The 17934-nt window shown below is 37.6% G+C and overlaps 1 protein-coding gene across 7 annotated transcripts in view; it reads left to right on the plus strand.

Annotated features, from left to right (window-relative positions):
* Window positions 1-17934, plus strand: part of RBMS3 (RNA binding motif single stranded interacting protein 3) — a 1178968-nt gene that overhangs the window by 463682 nt on the left and 697352 nt on the right. For all 7 annotated transcript variants that reach the window (XM_036219807.1, XM_036219806.1, XM_036219804.1 and 4 more), the window contains exon 4: window positions 1423-1596. In XM_036219807.1, the coding sequence (XP_036075700.1) occupies window positions 1423-1596 (174 nt within the window). The remainder of the gene's footprint in view (window positions 1-1422; window positions 1597-17934) is intronic.

Below are 17934 nucleotides of genomic sequence, written 5' to 3' on the forward strand. Positions count from 1 at the left end.
ATACTTAGAACCAAACACAAATATCCTAATGTATAAATGTCCACTATTGCTTCTCCAACACAGGTTTGTCGTAGGGAGCTATGCAATAGTGTATAACTTTGCATTGTGGCACCTATACATGTTACTGGACTAGTGAAATGTGGATAGCACACATAGTTAGGGTGATGATGGGTGATAAGAGTAGAGACAGTCAAATAAATTTGTCTGCCTTAACGAGGCCATGTTCTCCAGTGTTTAGTTTAAATAGTTTAAATCGTTTACCAGTATATCACTGATTTACATTTTCTTTCCCTTTCCAAGTATTTAGAGGCTCTAGTGAGAGAAATAGCCCTGTCTAGATCCTTTGAATTGCCAAGGTTCTTTCTTTCTTTTGGTTACTCCAGGATTCCCAAATCTGTCTTCATAAACGTTGTTCCTCTAAGCATCTAATGATATCTGAATTCTAGCCCAATAGGAAACACAATCTTGGAAAAAAGTTTTTTCCCCACTAAGTTTCCTGAATATAATGGCAATGAGATTAGCACATTTTCACAGTGATTGAGTTGGCATGTACCCATAGATTTATAAATAGAATTTATTGTGAAAGTTACTCTGCTACTTGGGCAAGTTGCTATTTCAATTTGATGATAGAAAGTGTTCTCTGAAAAGAAACTATTATATGCCTTATATGCCATGGTCATCTGAGGACAAAGAAAGACAGAAAATGCAAGTGAGTTTTGTTTTCAATTAACTCTACCCCTATATACAATTATGAGCAGTCAGATATATTTAACATTTGGCAAATCAATTGATATTTTCCTATTTCTCTTTTTTAAAATTATATTGGTAAGTCCAGTCGGAAGGTAAATGGCAATTTCAAATTCTTCATTTCACTGTCTTTATATGTTTATATTTCTGCTGATGTTTCCCACAGAAGTGCAATAGTCTCATGGAACTTGAAGATCATTTAGTGTCAGGAACCAGTCTGTGCCTTAAACCAGTCCTTGTAAGCTGATCTTCTTTACTGTATTCAAATGAGGCTAATGGTGAATTTCTAAGGTGCACACTGTGATGAAAGGAAATTTACGTAATTGGAAATATCACTGTTACTGTCACCACTAAAACAGATGTCATTTCTGAAGGCGAGAGTTGCACGTTGCAACTAAAGAAAAAAAAAACAAACGTTTTCAATAAGATCAGTTTCAATGAGCCTTTGCGCTTTGTGACTGAGTCAAAATTCTAATAGTGAGAAAATCATTTCATCTTAATTGGAACTATATTTAATGACTCCTCTTAAATCAGCCATTTCCTTTAACCAGCTGAGGTCTGTGCCATGATCATACATGAGAATGCATGCTGATACGCACACATATACATGTATATATGACTGAATTGGGTTTTATGCAGAGTTGTCTTTACATTGCATTCCTTTCTTCTTGATAGTCTAGCTCCACAGTGAGAGCCTATCAAACTAGTAAGTCGAGAGTGACCATGAGCCCTGGCTTCAGCTCCCAGTGGAACAACAGCCAACCAGCCTGGAACACATACTCCTTTCCAAGAGCAAGCTTGCACTACCAGTCCCATGCCAGCTACACCTACTGTACTGGACATCCTGCTGTAAGTACCATATTTTTCCATGTTGAGTAAATTGGATGCTTGATCCAGGTACATTTGAAACCAGAATTGGTATCGCTTTATTAATTGGGCAGTTTTTCTAGTGCTATAACTCTTCTAAGTCAAGAATATGCTGCTCTTGAGGTGAGCAGTAGAGAACATCTCACAGGGGTGAGCAGTGAAGAACATCTTATATGTTTAAATTTCATACAGTTGAATATTCTTTGCTGAAAATGAACATTTCATTTAAAGTTATCTCTAGATAGAATACGTTGGCAGAATTTTCAGAATGGTGTTGGTGTGGAGGCTGAATGTATGTATGTCTCTGGATTTATTTTCTGGCATCCCCATGGCTATTGCTTATGAATTTATTTGGTTGCTTTTACACTGACAGAAGATATCTTTCAAAATGGCACAGATAAGTCCATGGAGCCTGTATGTCTCCCATTTCATCAATGGTACTGTTGCTATAGTTAACTAGATATTAACAAATGCATATAAATTCATCAGTAGAGTGTTTTTCCAGATATGACTACACAGAACTCGAAAGTTGTTGGCACAGATGACTCAAAGCACCAGAGAAATAAACCTTTAGTGGAGAGAAATAAACTCATGGAATTTGAGAACCTTTTAGATTAGGGTACATGTTTCTGCTATCATGTTTTTCTGTGTCCCAGTATGATTACTAAGATTTTCGTTATTATTGTAGATTACACTTGCACACTTGAAGAAGATCACCATGAATGTTGGTAAAGAAAACCTCTGTTTACTGCTAAAAATTCAAATGCAAGACTCCTGGGTAATGAGAAACATTTGAAAGTGAGTTACATTCTTCCTATCATTAGCAATTGTAAACACAGATTCTTCAGTGATTTACAGGGTCCATTGTGGACTTCTCCATTTTGGCTATTCTGTTTGCATTTCAAGGTTATGGAATTATACATTGTCCTGAGCTTCTAAATTGAGGGAATGTGTTTCCAATGTCCTGTAATTAAGACACTTAAAAGAAGAATCAAGGAATCCACTCAAAATATAACTTGGTATAACTCTCTTAAAAGGTGATTTCGAAATAACTGTTAAAATTTAAATTGCACATACCTTTGACTCAATAATTAAACTTTTGGCATTTAATTGGACATGTGCAAGGATATATGCACAAGGACATTGTTAGCAACATTTTGACATTCTTGGAAAAAGAACCTAAATAACCCTCATTCATATTTATTTATCCATTCTTTCAACAACACTGTATCAAGCACTATTAGGCATTTATTATAGTCTAGCATTTTCCTCGGTGAAAGAGGCACAGGAGTGAACAAAACCAAGTCTTGCTCTCATGGAGCTTTTATTCTAGGAAATTGCATAAATAAACAGATGAATAAATAAAAAGGAACAAACAAACCAGAAAAATGTGTAGTAGTGTTGAATGCTATGCAGAGACTCAAAATAGGTTGAAATGACAGAGAATGACTAGGTGGCTACTTGAGTTGTATGGTCAGCCAAGTTCTCACTCAGGAGGACAGGTTTTATCTGAGATCTGAATAAAAAGGAGGAACGACATTGCAGAATTCAGGAGGAAGAGCACTCTAAGCAGAGGAAACAGTGTGAGGGAGCTGAGACAGGAATAAGCCTGCATGTCCATCACACAGAGAGAAAGCCAGCGTGCCTGGAGCTTAGCTGCAGAAGAGTAGAGGGAAATAAGGTCAGACAGAAAGGCAGGGGCCAGAGTATGTAGCACTGTGTAATCCAGAGTATGGAGTTCCTATTTTATTTACGGAAAACTATTGGAGTATTTTAAGTAAGGAAATTACATGACATAATTTAAATATTTTAGGATTCACTCTAGTGGCTGGGTGTCAAGCTAGCTTATGACAAATTATAATTTAATGATATATTTCCATTCGTAGTCTTATTGGCCTCAAGGCCATCTAAAAGTAGCTGACATTTATTGAGTACTTTATACTTTCTGAGCTCTGTATTAAACACATTTTTTGTGTATTACATATTCAGTGTTTTTGACCCCTGGTCCCTGATTGGGAATCCACATATGCAGAGAACCGACTTAAATTATAAGCAGATTTTTTACTGCATAGGTGGTCAATGCCCCTGATCCTTGAGTTGTTCAAGAGCGAACTGCATATATACAATTTTTTTTTCCTTCAAAATATCCCTAGGAGGTAGGTACTATTATTATCATGATTTTAACAATTAGCGAAATGAACCTCAGAAAAATGAAGCATATTGTCTAAGGTTACAGCTTGCAGTGGGGCCTGATTGTCAAGCATTGGCTGTGTAGCTCCCAACCAGTATTCTTACCCATTGTACTGTGTTGCTTCTTACTTCTGAGTCCCTGTGTCCTTATTTACATGCTGAGGATAACGATGTATCCCATATAGAACTCTTTGTAATCATTTAATTTAAATACGCATGCTACTCTTTTATTTGTAAGATAATTATAGGTCTGGGGTAAGAATGAAGAATAGATGCTGCCCTGTCCTGGGAACCACTGGAATGACTAGCTACTTTTTATACTTTAAAATCCAGAAACAGATAGCTTTCTTTTGTCACACCACTGAGAGCGAAGTGAGTCAAGTATGAAAGTAGAAGGAAAAGATTAGAAAATCTATGAGAGATAGTCATGGGTGTTGTACTTCTGATTTCAAGGATACTCTAAGGATCAATTTCAAGCCTACTTGGCATTCTTTCATTATTGCAACATTTAAACATTTCTTTCATTTTTTCCTCCAATGCCCGATCACATGGCATTAAACTCTTGACTCTCTAAGATCGGTGCTTGTTTAACTCTTCACCCACCTTGTAAAAGGAGTATCAGAAAAATCCAAGCTTCAGTATAAGGGGACTTTGAGGGCTGATTGTGGTGACAACATCCCAAAAGGATGACTACCTCATAATTTTAACTTGGGTCCATATTGCAAGTCAATCACTAGAGAAATATTTTGAGCTCCAAAATGTGAGAGAAGATGCCATAGTTGCTATGCAGTGTAAGATGCACGGAGGTTTTGTGGTTAAAACCACAGAAACAGAATTCTTGTATGAATGGACTGCCAGTGACTTCTTGAATCATATAATTTAGTAGCCTTTAATGAAGCTATAAATGCTCTGCCTGCATTGTGAGATTCTGACCCTTTTCTCTAAGTTACAAGTTTGATTGAAGATTTCCAGCTCTTTAACTAATACCCTGGGGTTCCAAGAGTGTCAACCAAGGTGATGTTTGTGTAGTCCATTCATGTGACACAAAGCGCTCCCTTTTGCTTCCATTCTTCTGATAGTGAGGAATCCAGATACCCCATGAATGTCTGGTTAGTTAACTTAAAACTGGTAGCATGTAGACATCTCAGAATACAGTTAGGCTTTTCTCTGACCAAGTAAGAATTTTCTGAGCTCTGATGTACATCACTGTATTAGTTTACTATGGCTGCTGTAACAAATTACAGCAAACTCCAGGGCTTAAATCAACACAGGTCAATTCTCTTACAGTTTTGGAGGTTAGAGACTGAAATGGGTTTCACTGAGCTGAAATCAAGGTGTTGGCGGAGCTGCACTCCTTAAAAGAGCCTCTAGGGGAGATCCGTTCCTTGCCTTTTCGAGCTTCTTGGGCTACAATCCTTGCAACCCGTGGCTCATGGGCTTTTCTTCCATCTTCAGGGCCAGCAGCACAGCATTTTTCAAGTCTGTTCCTGCTGCGTCTTCACATTGTTTTCTCAGTCTGTAGTCGAATATGGCTTTGCCTCTCTTTTATAAGGACAGTTGTGATTACATTTAAAGATCCACCCAAACAAACCAGGATAATCTCCCCATCTAAATGAACTTAATGATATCTACAAAGTTCCTTTTGCCATATAAAATAACACTCATAGATTCTGGAGATTAGGTCATGGATATGTGTGTGGACTATTATTCATCCTACCACAATCATATCTAGTGACTCAGTGGCTAATTTCTGAGCCATTAGGTGACGTTTTAGGGTTTCCTGAAATTGATGAGACTCTCTACACTGAGGGAGATAGGTGAGAGGGGTTCTTTGAGTGATAGAAAACTGAAATGGATACCCTATGGCTATTCAAAGCTATTGACACTCACTATTCCGTTTGATATTTCTGAAGCTCAGTAATTTTCTACTAAAATTAAATGATCGCTTTCACCTTGATAGCCACTCCAATGCATATCTTAACAGAAAATAGAAAGACAAGGTTGTTAAAACTCTTCTAATGTTTACTCCATTACACTGGTAAATGGAGAAACCATGCATATGAAGAAACTGTGTCCAGACATCTAGATTGGCCTCTTCAACTTAGGATATAAAATGACAAAAAAAAAAAAATATAATACTCAAAATATTTAAGAAGTGTAATAATATAATTGATAAGTCAAATACTAGATATACCATACTCTTTATTGTCTATGGCTGTTAATATCATAAAAATTTCTTACCTTCGTAACACATTTCACTCAAAATCATTGGGATAATACCCAGATACTATATTGACTAGTGTGTCAGTTTTGATCTTTCATTTATACTTTTGTCAACAGCTAAGTGATAACCCTGTTTGCTTCAGGACTTGACATGGGGGACTACATCAAATTTTCAACAACTTCCTCTGAATCGATAGCCAGTTAGTGACTGGGGATCATGCTATTAATTATAAAAGAAGGGGATTCATTTGGCTGCCCTTCATACTGGCTGTCTACCTACCTTGCCTCTGATTATCATTTGTGCCTTTCTCTTCTCCCACCTGAAATGATGTGATCATTTAGGCAATCCCAGGAAGATGGATGGAGGGAAAGGAGAAGTGGAAAAATATGAAAAGTAGATAGGGATTATTTGATCCTCATCGCTAAGGCCAGGACCCTGTGTATTATTTTCTCATTCTCTGGTGAGGAATCACAGTACGCCTCTGTGCCCCATTGACTCTAACTTGGAGACAGTTCGTGCCAACCATGAGGCAGTGACTCATGAGACATGAGACAGGTAGGGCCCATTTAATAATGGATACAAAGCAGAAAAGGCTAAAGAAAGAAGAGAAAAAAATATAAAAAGTAATGAGTGTGATTTGACGCTGATGCTTCCTGAAGGTAGTGGAGGCTTCTGCTAAGACCCTATTTCTTCTTCAGGAGAGGAGCAGGCAGGTAGGGAGGGGCAAGTGGACAGCCTGGTACTAGATTCTCTTTCCTAAAAAAATAAAAATCTGCTAGGGTAAGAGGGGAGACAGTGCTGGCACGGTCTTGCTAGAGGACTCTCTTTTAGTCATTGAATATGTTTACAGGAGATTCTCTCTCTAGAAATTCATTTACAAAAGGACATGAACAACTGCCTTCCATCAGGAGTTAAGCCGTCAAATAAAACAAGGGTTTCAATAACCTATCAGAGGAGACATTATCTCGCAAAGCATTTGCTGCCCATGTCCATAGCAACTGTCTATATCCATGCCACCCGATAGCCTTACCAGCTGCTTCCTGAACCCAGTCCCTACTTCTCCCCATGGGCAGAGACAAGCTTTTATTGTGGAGGTTTATAGAAGAGATTGGGAGAGGTCGCAAGTCTCTTCTCTCCTAAATAAGAACTTCTGTTTCAACACAACCTACTAAGTCCTCTGTAACAAATTCCTTAGCTTTGTGCTCCAATACCCATGCCATAAAGATGTCTTGGAATCATGGCTTGCTTGTTTATGGTTAGTAAATGAAACACAAATCCTGGCATTTAGATTATTGATTATTTTTAATGGTTATCCCAATTACTGCTATTCTATTTACTAACATGCTTGGAAGTGTTTCAATACTTTAACAACTGGTATAGCTCCATCCTAGCTTACTAATCTGCAGAAACTCTCAAAAAGGCTATGGAAAACTTTTCAAGGAGTATGGAAAATGGACAGTTTTCAGCGAAATAAAGACTAAATCTTCAGTTTCTATAAATTATCTTTTGTGAATTCATTTGCCTGGTAACTTACTAGTGTTCCAGTAGTTAGAATCGCCATATATTCCAGTTTTCCTGGTTTATGCTTATTTCATAGAGTAGTTATTAATAGTGTCCTCTTTTACTCTCAAAGATGTTCAAGTTTGGAAGATATACGGTCTCCCTACCACAGCTCTTTACAAAAGAAGGCATATTCCTTGCACATAAATCTTACTTTTGTCTATTGCCTTGGGGTGTAAAAACCTCCCAGGGGGGCACCAGCAAAGGAGATGCCTCATGTAATGATTAATCAAGCCCCATAAACCAATGGGGCTTCCAGTCTTCCCATGCTGTGTGTGTGTGTGTGTGTGTGTGTGTGTGTGTGTGTGTGTGTGTCCATGTCTGTGCTAAGGGGGAAGAATTTATATCCTCTGCAATTATTTAAGCTCATAATGAAAATTTTATATAGCTTTAAAATAGGAAATAGGGTATATAATTCTTCAAAATTCTTCTAGGAACATATGAACAGAGTTTGAAGACCACTACTAAATGGCAATTTTTCCTAAACATTTTTTTTTCACCTCATGAAGCCAGCTCACAGTGAAAGAAGCAGCTCACAGCTCAGGACTCTGGCTGCCCCAAACCTTGCCCAGCTGCTCCAAAGGCCAAGAGATTTCACATTTCTGCACATCTATATCTCTTCCATATTAAATCACATCTAAGGCTATCATTTCTCCTCCACCCTCACAAAATCTCCTACAGGACTAAATATACAAAGCAGATAGTAGCATGGTTACCTTCATTGAAGTTGGATTAAAGAACTTTATCAGTTAGGATTCTTTTGCTGCAGATAACAGAATATACAACTGATAGTAGCTTCAAAAACATAGAAGCATATAACTATCGTAATAAAAAGTCTGGATGTAGAGGTATGCATTTACATTTGCCAATTTGAGTGCAATATTACCACCCATCCCACGTGCTTTTCTGCAGTGTGACACTGCCATTCTCCCACCAAGAATGCCCTCTTCTTAAATCTGGCTAGCCCTTGTGACCTCTCCCCATCAGAAAGTGACAGAAGTGATGTTGCTGACTTCCAGATCAAGGTAAGCAAAGGCCATGCAGCTGCTATCTGGCTCTCTTGAAAGCTTAGTATTTTTTAATGCTCTCTATCAGGACACTGTCTTTCTGGGCCAATCACATTGCTGTAAGGAAACCCACGCCACACGGAGAGGCCATGTGTAGGTGCTCTGGTCCGTAATTTCCGCTGAGCCCAGGTTTTGAGTCTTCTCAGCCCACATACCTGGTATGTGAGTGGAGAAGCCTCCAGATGACTCTGTTCTGCAGCGGTTCGAGCAACATCCAGGTGTTTGTGTCTTCCCATCGAAAGCCCCGGATATGAGAGAGCAGAGAAAAACCATTTCCTCTGTGTCCTGTCAATTCCCGACCCTCAGAACTGTGAGCATGGCAGATGGTTGTGGTTTTAAGTCACTAAACCTGAGATAGTTTGTTACTCGTCAATAGTAAATGGATCAGTAGATTTTCCAAGTTTGGCGTCGCAATTAATGAGCATCATCAAGGAGATAGGTTCGGTCTTCCCTCTGCCTCCTCTGTGTGTTGTGATTTCACCTTTCCTTGGCACAAGGTAAAGCCTACAATTCCAAACGCTTCATCTATGTATGGCAGTCTCTCAGGAAGGAAGGAAAGGGGCAGAGACTTTCATCTTGCGCCACTGTTTTATTAAGGAATGGGCATCTTTTCTAGAATTCCTTCGGTAGATTTTCCCATATATCTCATTGGCCAGAACTGGTCTTCCTGCTCAGGTTGAGATTAATAATAGGCAAAAGAATATAGACTTCCCAATATTGGTCTAAACCATGCTCATTGAAATACCCTGAGGATTCTTTTAAAGTGATTAATCCCAAGTTTAACCCATAATGTGATTCTACTATGCAATCATATTCGAGAATAATTGGTTTAAGACCTTGGACTTAAAGTGTGGTCTGCGGACTAATGGTATCAGCGTCACCTGAGACCTTGTTAGAAATGCTTCAGTCTAGACTTACTAAATATGATGAGTCTACATTTTATCAAGATTCCCAGTTTGTTTGTATGCACTGGTTTAAGTAAACTATGATTTATCCCGTGGGGCTAGGCCTATTGTTACCTAAACAAATTCAGGCTTCTATGTACAGAAAAATGGAAATGACTGTTGGAAAAGCAACCAACAATGTCTGCTGTAGGGACTCAGACCTGTGTTATTTTGCCTCCCCCAGCATACTCTGAGGCATCTTCCTAGAAGGTGGAACACAGTTTTAAATATCATACACTAAAAGCCGATTCCTGTTTTTGTTACAATATTATAAAACGAAGCCTTGAATCAGCTGTGACGCTTCACTGTGTGGCCGGTGTGTCACACGGCTCAGGTGTACGTGGCTCAAGGAGAATATGCTTTGTCCTGAACTTCCTTTTTCATTTGCAAAATCCTTTAGGAGCTAAGATTTATTTCGCTTAAATGTGCTTTCTTCTTGACTAGCCATTTTTAGTTGTCTAGTACTTATATATAACCTAGAGCAGCTGAATCCTGGTCATGACCTCTCAAATCTCAAATTTTCAACAAACATTAATTGAGTACATGCTCTAAGTTGGACATTGTGCTAGGTGGTCTCAATGATAGGAAGTAGAGTAGAAGAGGAAGGGAATGAGGGAAGGATACAAAGTGTCCATATTTTCTAGTTGCTTAAAAGCTAGTGGGGAAGAGATTTGAGGAAACAATTTGATAGTAGATGATGGTAGCAAGGCTCTAAACAAATGGTTCTCAACTACTAAATGTGGACCTTTGAAACCTGTAGGTTGAGGTAGTTGCAGACGTGACAGGGCCGAGTGTTTGGACTCAGGAATCGGATGACTTGGGTTCATATCCCAGCTATATTGCTTGGTAGCTGGATGGCCTAGGGCAAAGGTTTAAACCTGTCAGAATCTATTTCCCTCTCTATAAAACAGGAAAATTATAAGCTGCTTCCTGAGGTCATTGTGAGAATTTAATAAGATAATATATGCAAAGCTGTTTAACATAGGCTTATCCCTTATAAATCACTTAATAGATTGAAGTTATACTAAAATGGGAAAGAAATCAATTTCAATTTGGATTATCGGAGAAGGCTGACAGACTCCCAGTTTGCACTATTTGGGTGGTGCCTTTTTTTAAGATCCTGGGACTCGCCATTTGAATTATTGAGGGTGCCTCAGAGACATGAAGACTTATTTGTATCTGCCCAGACACTTCAACTTTTTCCTTCATTTGTTGTTGAACATCATGCTTTAATAATCCATGACCAGGAAGGCATTATAACTTTGTACGGAGTTGGTCATGTTTAGTGAGACTTAAGATCTAAATTCCATGTGGTTTTCTCCCCAAAGGCGGTGTTTTCCAGATAAAATCAAGAATATGCTTCTCCCTCCCGACCTTTATATTTTTCCATATGGTTCAAAAAGCTGAGGTTTCATGTGTGCATTTTATGCCCTTTGTTCAGTGCCCAGCCTCGAGAGTCTCCTTTCTCGTGGCCATTCCTCTCTCACCATAATCTCATCCCTTGTCTCTGTAATGCATGGTATGGTGCTACTTAATTCTGAGTTTTCAAAACTGATGTCCTGGAGAATGGATTCAGTCATCTGTCTCAGCTTGGTCCATATCTCGTATGACGGAGGTTTGGATATCATGAGATGTTGGAATTCCAAGCAGGATCTCATGCTGCTCGAACCTAATTCCAACAGCTCTCAGCTTCGTATGTTTGATGTCTAAAAAGTCCCCTGCTTTGATAATTAAAAAAATAAATAACATTAGTATTGATTAAATACAATATATCAGCACATAACAGAAAGTTTAAAAAATCATCAATCTAATCAAAGGCTTTAGTTGATCGCATGGCATCTTCTGCAATTTGGTTATGACCACTGGAATGAGATTAAACCCTCCTTATAACAAGGAATCTGGTACATGAGAAGAATTTAAAGACAATAAGAAAAATAAATAAGTGGTACCATTGTTACAATAAGGCACCGGGGATGGAAAAGTTTATGTTCAGCACTGTTCTACATGCTAGGGCAGACATAGATTACTAGATATGTCTGCTATCTGTTACCTTTGTGAGTGAAGCTTCCTAAGCATAAACTTGTTAAACTGAGAATTTGAAAGAAGCAAAGGCAAACTATGTGAATCCCTTTTGAAAATAAAAAATAATAATAATAATAACTTTAAGCTTATGAACAAAAATGCTTCTAATTAGCTCCCCTCACTCTTTTAGGAAAGGCAGAATTTTAAAATTACTTTTATAAAGGGACTTCTAATGCCGTCTCAAGGTCAAGCTTTGCAGCTATCACAGTCAGTGAACTTGGATAGCACCAGTACAGCAGCTCAGCTCATTTGAGCAGTTCCCTAAAGGTTCACGTCTGAAGACCCATTAAAGCTGGGTCTTTTCTTTTCAATTACTAAATTAGCACAGGTTCTTTTAAGATAAACATTCAAATATTTTAAAATATACATTCAAGTCAAAGCAAAAATTCCAACCATGAAAGATAGCTGTTTATCATTTCCGATACTTTTTGGTTTTGGATGTTTGTTTTTCGTCAATAGCTCTTCAAACTTAGACGTATATTTAAATACTAAGAACAGAGAAATAATAACAAAAGTGTAACAAAATGTGCACCTCTGACCCAACAACCAGCTTCAGAAAAAACTTTACCAACACTACACCTCCTTCCCAGCTTCTGAAAAAGTGTTTCACCGCACTCTAGTCTATACTGAATACTATCAGTTAATTAGACTACTGTTAATCTTGGTGAAAATGGTATGCTATTATTTTAGTTTGGATTTCTCTCATTACTGCAAAGGCCAACCATCTTTTCAAGTATTTATCAACTATTCATAATTTTGTTAAGTATTTAGCTATTTCCCTGAATAAAAGAACAATAACATAAAGCAGTGTAACTGGAGATGTTTGCCATTTAGTACACTGTACTTTCATCATAAAAGCAACAGAATTATATTCTTAGCACCTGCAAATTGGTGTTTTTGTGGTTGTTTGTACTAACCTAAAAAATTACAAACTAACCATGCTAAAATTTAATTGACATGTCTGGTTTTTGCTGCCTGAGGTCTTTTAGTGTTGATGTTTTAAAGTAAGAAGAGATTTCAAAACATGTTTAGCAATGTTATCTTGTCTGATCCATTTCATGTTAGATATGTTTAAGTCAACAGATGTATACTAAGCACAACAAATATTAATTTTTACTGCAAAATTCTTTTAAAAAATGTTATATATTTATACAGGATTTTAATCCCTGTTGTAAGCTTTTAGTGAAAATGTTTTATATTAATGATAGAATGTAATAAAAGCACAAATAAAACCTAGAGAAATTACAAAATTCATAATAAGAGCGAATATTTCGGAGGGTATGTGGGTACCTCAACTTTCCTGGTAATGTTCTATTTCTGAACTGGGTGATGCAGATATAAGTATATGCATTATGCTTTCTCATATTTGTAAAATATTTCATAGAAATTAAAGCCTCAGTACTTGCCTTTCTTTAATTCTACAGTAGCACATAAAAAAAGATTAACACTCTGAAGCTTAATGGTCACATTCAAAGGGTTCCAACGCCAGTATACTTGGCAGCAATTCAGTACAAGTTTTGCAGAACCCATCACCAATTCTGAATGGTCTGGATGCCTGTACTTAATCTGGCAGAGGCAACTACTTCACTGATAGCAATTACTAGAATTTTTTTAGTTCGTATGGCACCACGAGTAATAAGTTCTTAAAGGCATCTGCAGAAAAGGATGAAAACTAAGGATGGCACATGACTCAACAAATCTATTCAAAACCACTCATTAAAATTTTTTTAAAAATCTAACCAACTGTTCTTCTTGATTGTTTGCATATATTATAATAAAGACTTGACAATCACAACCTTCTACTTCTTAAGCTGAGATAATAAGTTTCTTAAATCTCCCAAATTTGTTTGTTATCAAGTCCTCGGGGTAACTGTGATGGACTAGCTGTGGCCACATATTTGTACATCTAGCTCATTTAGAAAGATAATGGATTGAAAGCTATTTGTCACTTTTGAATTTAATAATTCAAATACACAGTAATGTTTTGTGAAGCAGTCTCTTTAGAATGGGGAGCTAGTCTATCTTATTTAAAAACATAACTTTTGTTGGCAAAGAATTTTACTGACAGACATGAATAAAAATGTAACTTCAGTTGAGGGGCATGCACGTATTTAATGTTACACATTTGCACTTGACATTGGCTTTGCTTTTACTCTCAGATCTCATAGCAGAGATTTACCCTGTAGCAGCATTGCCTTGGAGTGGTATTCAACACTGCTATCAGTGGCAGTTAACATTTATGGCACAATTCATTTAAGTTTTTATGAGTCTTTCATATTCCCTTTATGATCCCAAACAGGAAATGTCAGTGCAGGGAATGAGTACCACTATACATCAAAATCTTTTTGATTTTCTTTTTTTATCTTAATATTCACTAAACCTTAAACCCAGGAAAGATAGTTTCCTCAACCTCTAACATTGTCTATACCTTGGAGATCCTCAAGCATCATCTAAATTGAATTTCTTACAACAGAATGATTTTCTTTTTTGACCCGTTTTGGGACAATATAGCTTAGGGACAGACGACATAGAGTGACACATACTACCATTAATTTAATTATTTTGCCTATTTAACCAATATGCGTTACATATTTGTTACACATTTATTGAGTACTTACTGTCTTACCCGGCTTGTGCTGTTGTAGCAAAATACCATAGACCTCCATCAGCATGCTAGTATGGTCAGTTTGTGGTGAGAGCCCATTCCTGTTACAGACTGTCAATTTCTGTGGGATAGCATAGACCTTCCTCATTACCAGCTCCTACTTAGAAAGAGACTCAGACAGGAAGAGGGATGGGGTGCGGGGGGGAGGAGAGAGATTTTTTTCCTCTTTATAAGGCCACAAATCCCATCATGAAGGTCCTACCCTCATGACTTAATTACCTAATTACTTCCTTAAACCCCATCCCCAAAGATCATCATTTTGGGACTAGGTATTCAACATATGTATTTTGAGGGGACACAGACGTTCAACCCATAACACCTACCATGTGCCAGGCAGTTTTCTAGGCCCTGTAGTGTGTGTACTCTGGTGTTCATATGTCTGGTCGCTTTACTAGACAAATTCCAAAACCTCAGAGGCTAAACAAAAGAGAAACTTGTTTTTTATTCACGTGAAAGTTTTTCCACAAGATTAAGATGCTAGCCTTAAGTGATTAAGGTTCTAGTCTCATTACACTGCCCAATTTTGCAATCCCCTAGAGCAGTGGTCCCAAACCTTTTTGGCACCAAGGACCAGTTTTGTGGAAGAAAATTTTTCCTCGGACCAGAGTGGGTGGGATGGTTTCGAGATGATTGAAGTACATGCGCACTTCGCTTTATTTCTATGATCATTACATTTTAATATATGATGAAATAATTATATAACTCACCATAATAAAGAATCGGTGGGAGCCCCGAGCTTCTTTTCCTGCAACAAGATGGTCCTATTTTGGGGGCGATGGGAGACAGTGACACCCCAAGTGTATTGCTTATGTCCAGCATACTTTGTAGTCTCGTTTTGGTTGCTGTCACTGCAGAAAACCCTGCTTCACAAAGCTAGAATGTTGGAAGTGGAAGTAGGCTTTTCGCTGCTTGTATAGCAATCCCAGGATATTCCACCTTGACTTTAATCCAGAACATATGGTGATCTGAAGTTGTCTCATACTTTTAAGGACACCCATCATTTGTGATCTCTTACACGTGCAGTTCACAATAGGGTTCACACTCCTATGAGAACCCAGTGCCTGATGATCTGAGGTTCTACCTGAGACAGTGATGCTACTGTTGGTTAGTGGCTGCAAACACATCCGAAGCTTCACTGGCTTGCCACTCACCTCCTACTGTGATGCTCAGTTCCTAACAAGCCAAAGACCTTTGCTGGTCCTTGGCCCAGGGGTTGGGGACCCCTGCCCTAGAGCCTTGGAGTCACCCCCAGGATCTTCTTCATCCAGCCTTGCAAAGAAGGGAGGGGAGAATATAGAGCTATAATGGAGGGCTTTGTGGATCTGGCCTTAAAAGGACATATATCATAGCTACCACATTTCATTTGCTAAGACTAAGCCATATGGTCATGCTGATTGTGAGAGAAATGGAAATGTGGCCATGTTTCCTGAAAAAAGAGAAAACATATTTGGTGAGCGTGAAGCCAGTCTCTGCCAAATGTGGTACAATATTAGATAAGACAGATGAGATTCCTACTTGTATGGAACATCCATTCTGGTATAGCATGATAGACAATCGACATGTAAATATATATGTAAATAACAGTTAATGATGAGTGCAGAAGAGAAAGCAAAGGCTGATAGGATTCAGGATGATCAGCGGAGGGAAGGGTGCACTTCTAAGTAGGATGGTGAGAGATTCTCTTTTGAGATGAAATTCCATTTGAGACCTGAATGAAGAGAAAGAGTCAGCTATACAAAGACCTAGAGAAAAAACTTTCCAGATGGAGAGCAGAGAGTCAGATCAGGGCTCAGTATGTTCAGAGTTCAGAGAGAAGGTTGAGTCTGGCCCAGGCTTAGTGACTGAGATTGGGAGTAAGATGGTGAGCAGAAGGGAAGGCAGGGGAGAACCTTATGCAGGTCCTGGAGGTCTTTGCTAATTCTACATAGAGAGGTTTTTGCTAAGTATTTTGGATACATTATCTCATTTAATCTTTTCAGGCAATCTGGAAGATGGATGTTATTATTCCTCCTTTTAGAAAAAAATGAAATAGAGTCTAATGGAGTTAAAATATCTACTTCAGGACTATACTGACGATAGAAAAGTAGAGTCAGAAATTTACACCTGAGTCTGACTCCAAAGCCATGCTTCTAACCATGATACAACCATGCTTTCAACCAAGTTCTTAGTCAACTGAGAACTTGTTTTTACTCCATACATAAAATGATGCAAAGGAATGTGCTCTGCCATTTTAAAATTTCTGATAATTCGAAACCACTGGGACTCTTCCAAAGCCAATGTATATTTAACGAGAAGACATTTAATACTTTTATTAATATTTTTCTACTATAAATGTGCTTCACTCCTATATTATGACTTCTAGCCATATTTATTATTATCAATTATGAAATTATTGTAATGTAAGGAAACTTGTGAAACTTAACACAAATTATTTCATACAAAATAGTACTCTCACATACTCTGCTCACCTAAAATGTATAGCAACCTATTCCAAATTTAACTCATAGGATTACCCAATGTGCCTTTTGATAACCTATTCCTCTTTTATACTATTATCTAGCCTGCTGTTTTGAGTTTATATTTGTTCAAAGTGCCCTTACTTGCATTCCCATCTCTATTTTCTTGACATCTAAATTTCCTTAGGTTTAGCTATTTAAATTGGAATTTATTCTGAAACATAGATTAATAGTTTAAATCAAAGTTAGTCTACTTTTCCTCAAAACTTAGGCCACTGGAAATCCTCAACTAATTAAGGATGAAAGATAGCACGAGTCTTATTCTAACCCTATTATTTAGTTTTTCTTTCAATGTTTTTTCTTTCCTTTCATCTTGGTTTTTTTTTTTTTTTTTAATTCATGGCATCTTTAGTCTGTCTAAGGAGGACAGATACAAGCTCACTCTTGAACCCTGAGGTACAAAAGGAATTCAACATGAAACGTGTATGTGGAAGAGCTGTCCACTGATTTATTTTCCATAAATGATGTGGAATTACCAGAGATCAAGGAACCCTGAAGTGTGGCTGCATGTGAAAAGTTTCTGCTTTGGAAACCTAGTTGGTAAAACTTTGAAATTATCATGTGATACGTACACATCAAAATAGAAGGTCTCCCTTTTGTTTTTCCTCATTCTACTTATGCATGAAAAACTCTAAAGCTTTTAAAAAATACTTATGACTTTTTCTTTAAGAACAGAGAGATCTCTGTAATTATTTTCAGGGAGACTAAACACTTCTTACGGCTTTTTATGGCTAAAAAAAGAAGTTGAGTAACATTTTTTTTTAAAAAAAACTTAAAGACATTTAGGCCAGGTAATCTCTACTGATATACCACTATCTCTCCTTTACCATCCTCTTTTTCTGTTATCTCTTGTAAGGTTGACACTGTACAATAAACAGAGATTATAGTGTCAGAAGACCTAAATTTTTGTCTGGACTCTGCCATTTATTTGCCGACTCTGGGCAAATCATTTGTAAATTTTGACTGGATGTTCTTCTCTGCAAAGTATGATAACATAGGTGAAAGCACTTAGTAATATTTATGTTATATTAATGGGAAAATATTAAAATAATTAGAATCATTTTTTCCTGAT

This window comes from Rousettus aegyptiacus, unplaced genomic scaffold (genome assembly GCF_014176215.1).
Source record: "Rousettus aegyptiacus isolate mRouAeg1 unplaced genomic scaffold, mRouAeg1.p scaffold_m13_p_4, whole genome shotgun sequence".
Taxonomy (NCBI): domain Eukaryota; kingdom Metazoa; phylum Chordata; class Mammalia; order Chiroptera; family Pteropodidae; genus Rousettus; species Rousettus aegyptiacus.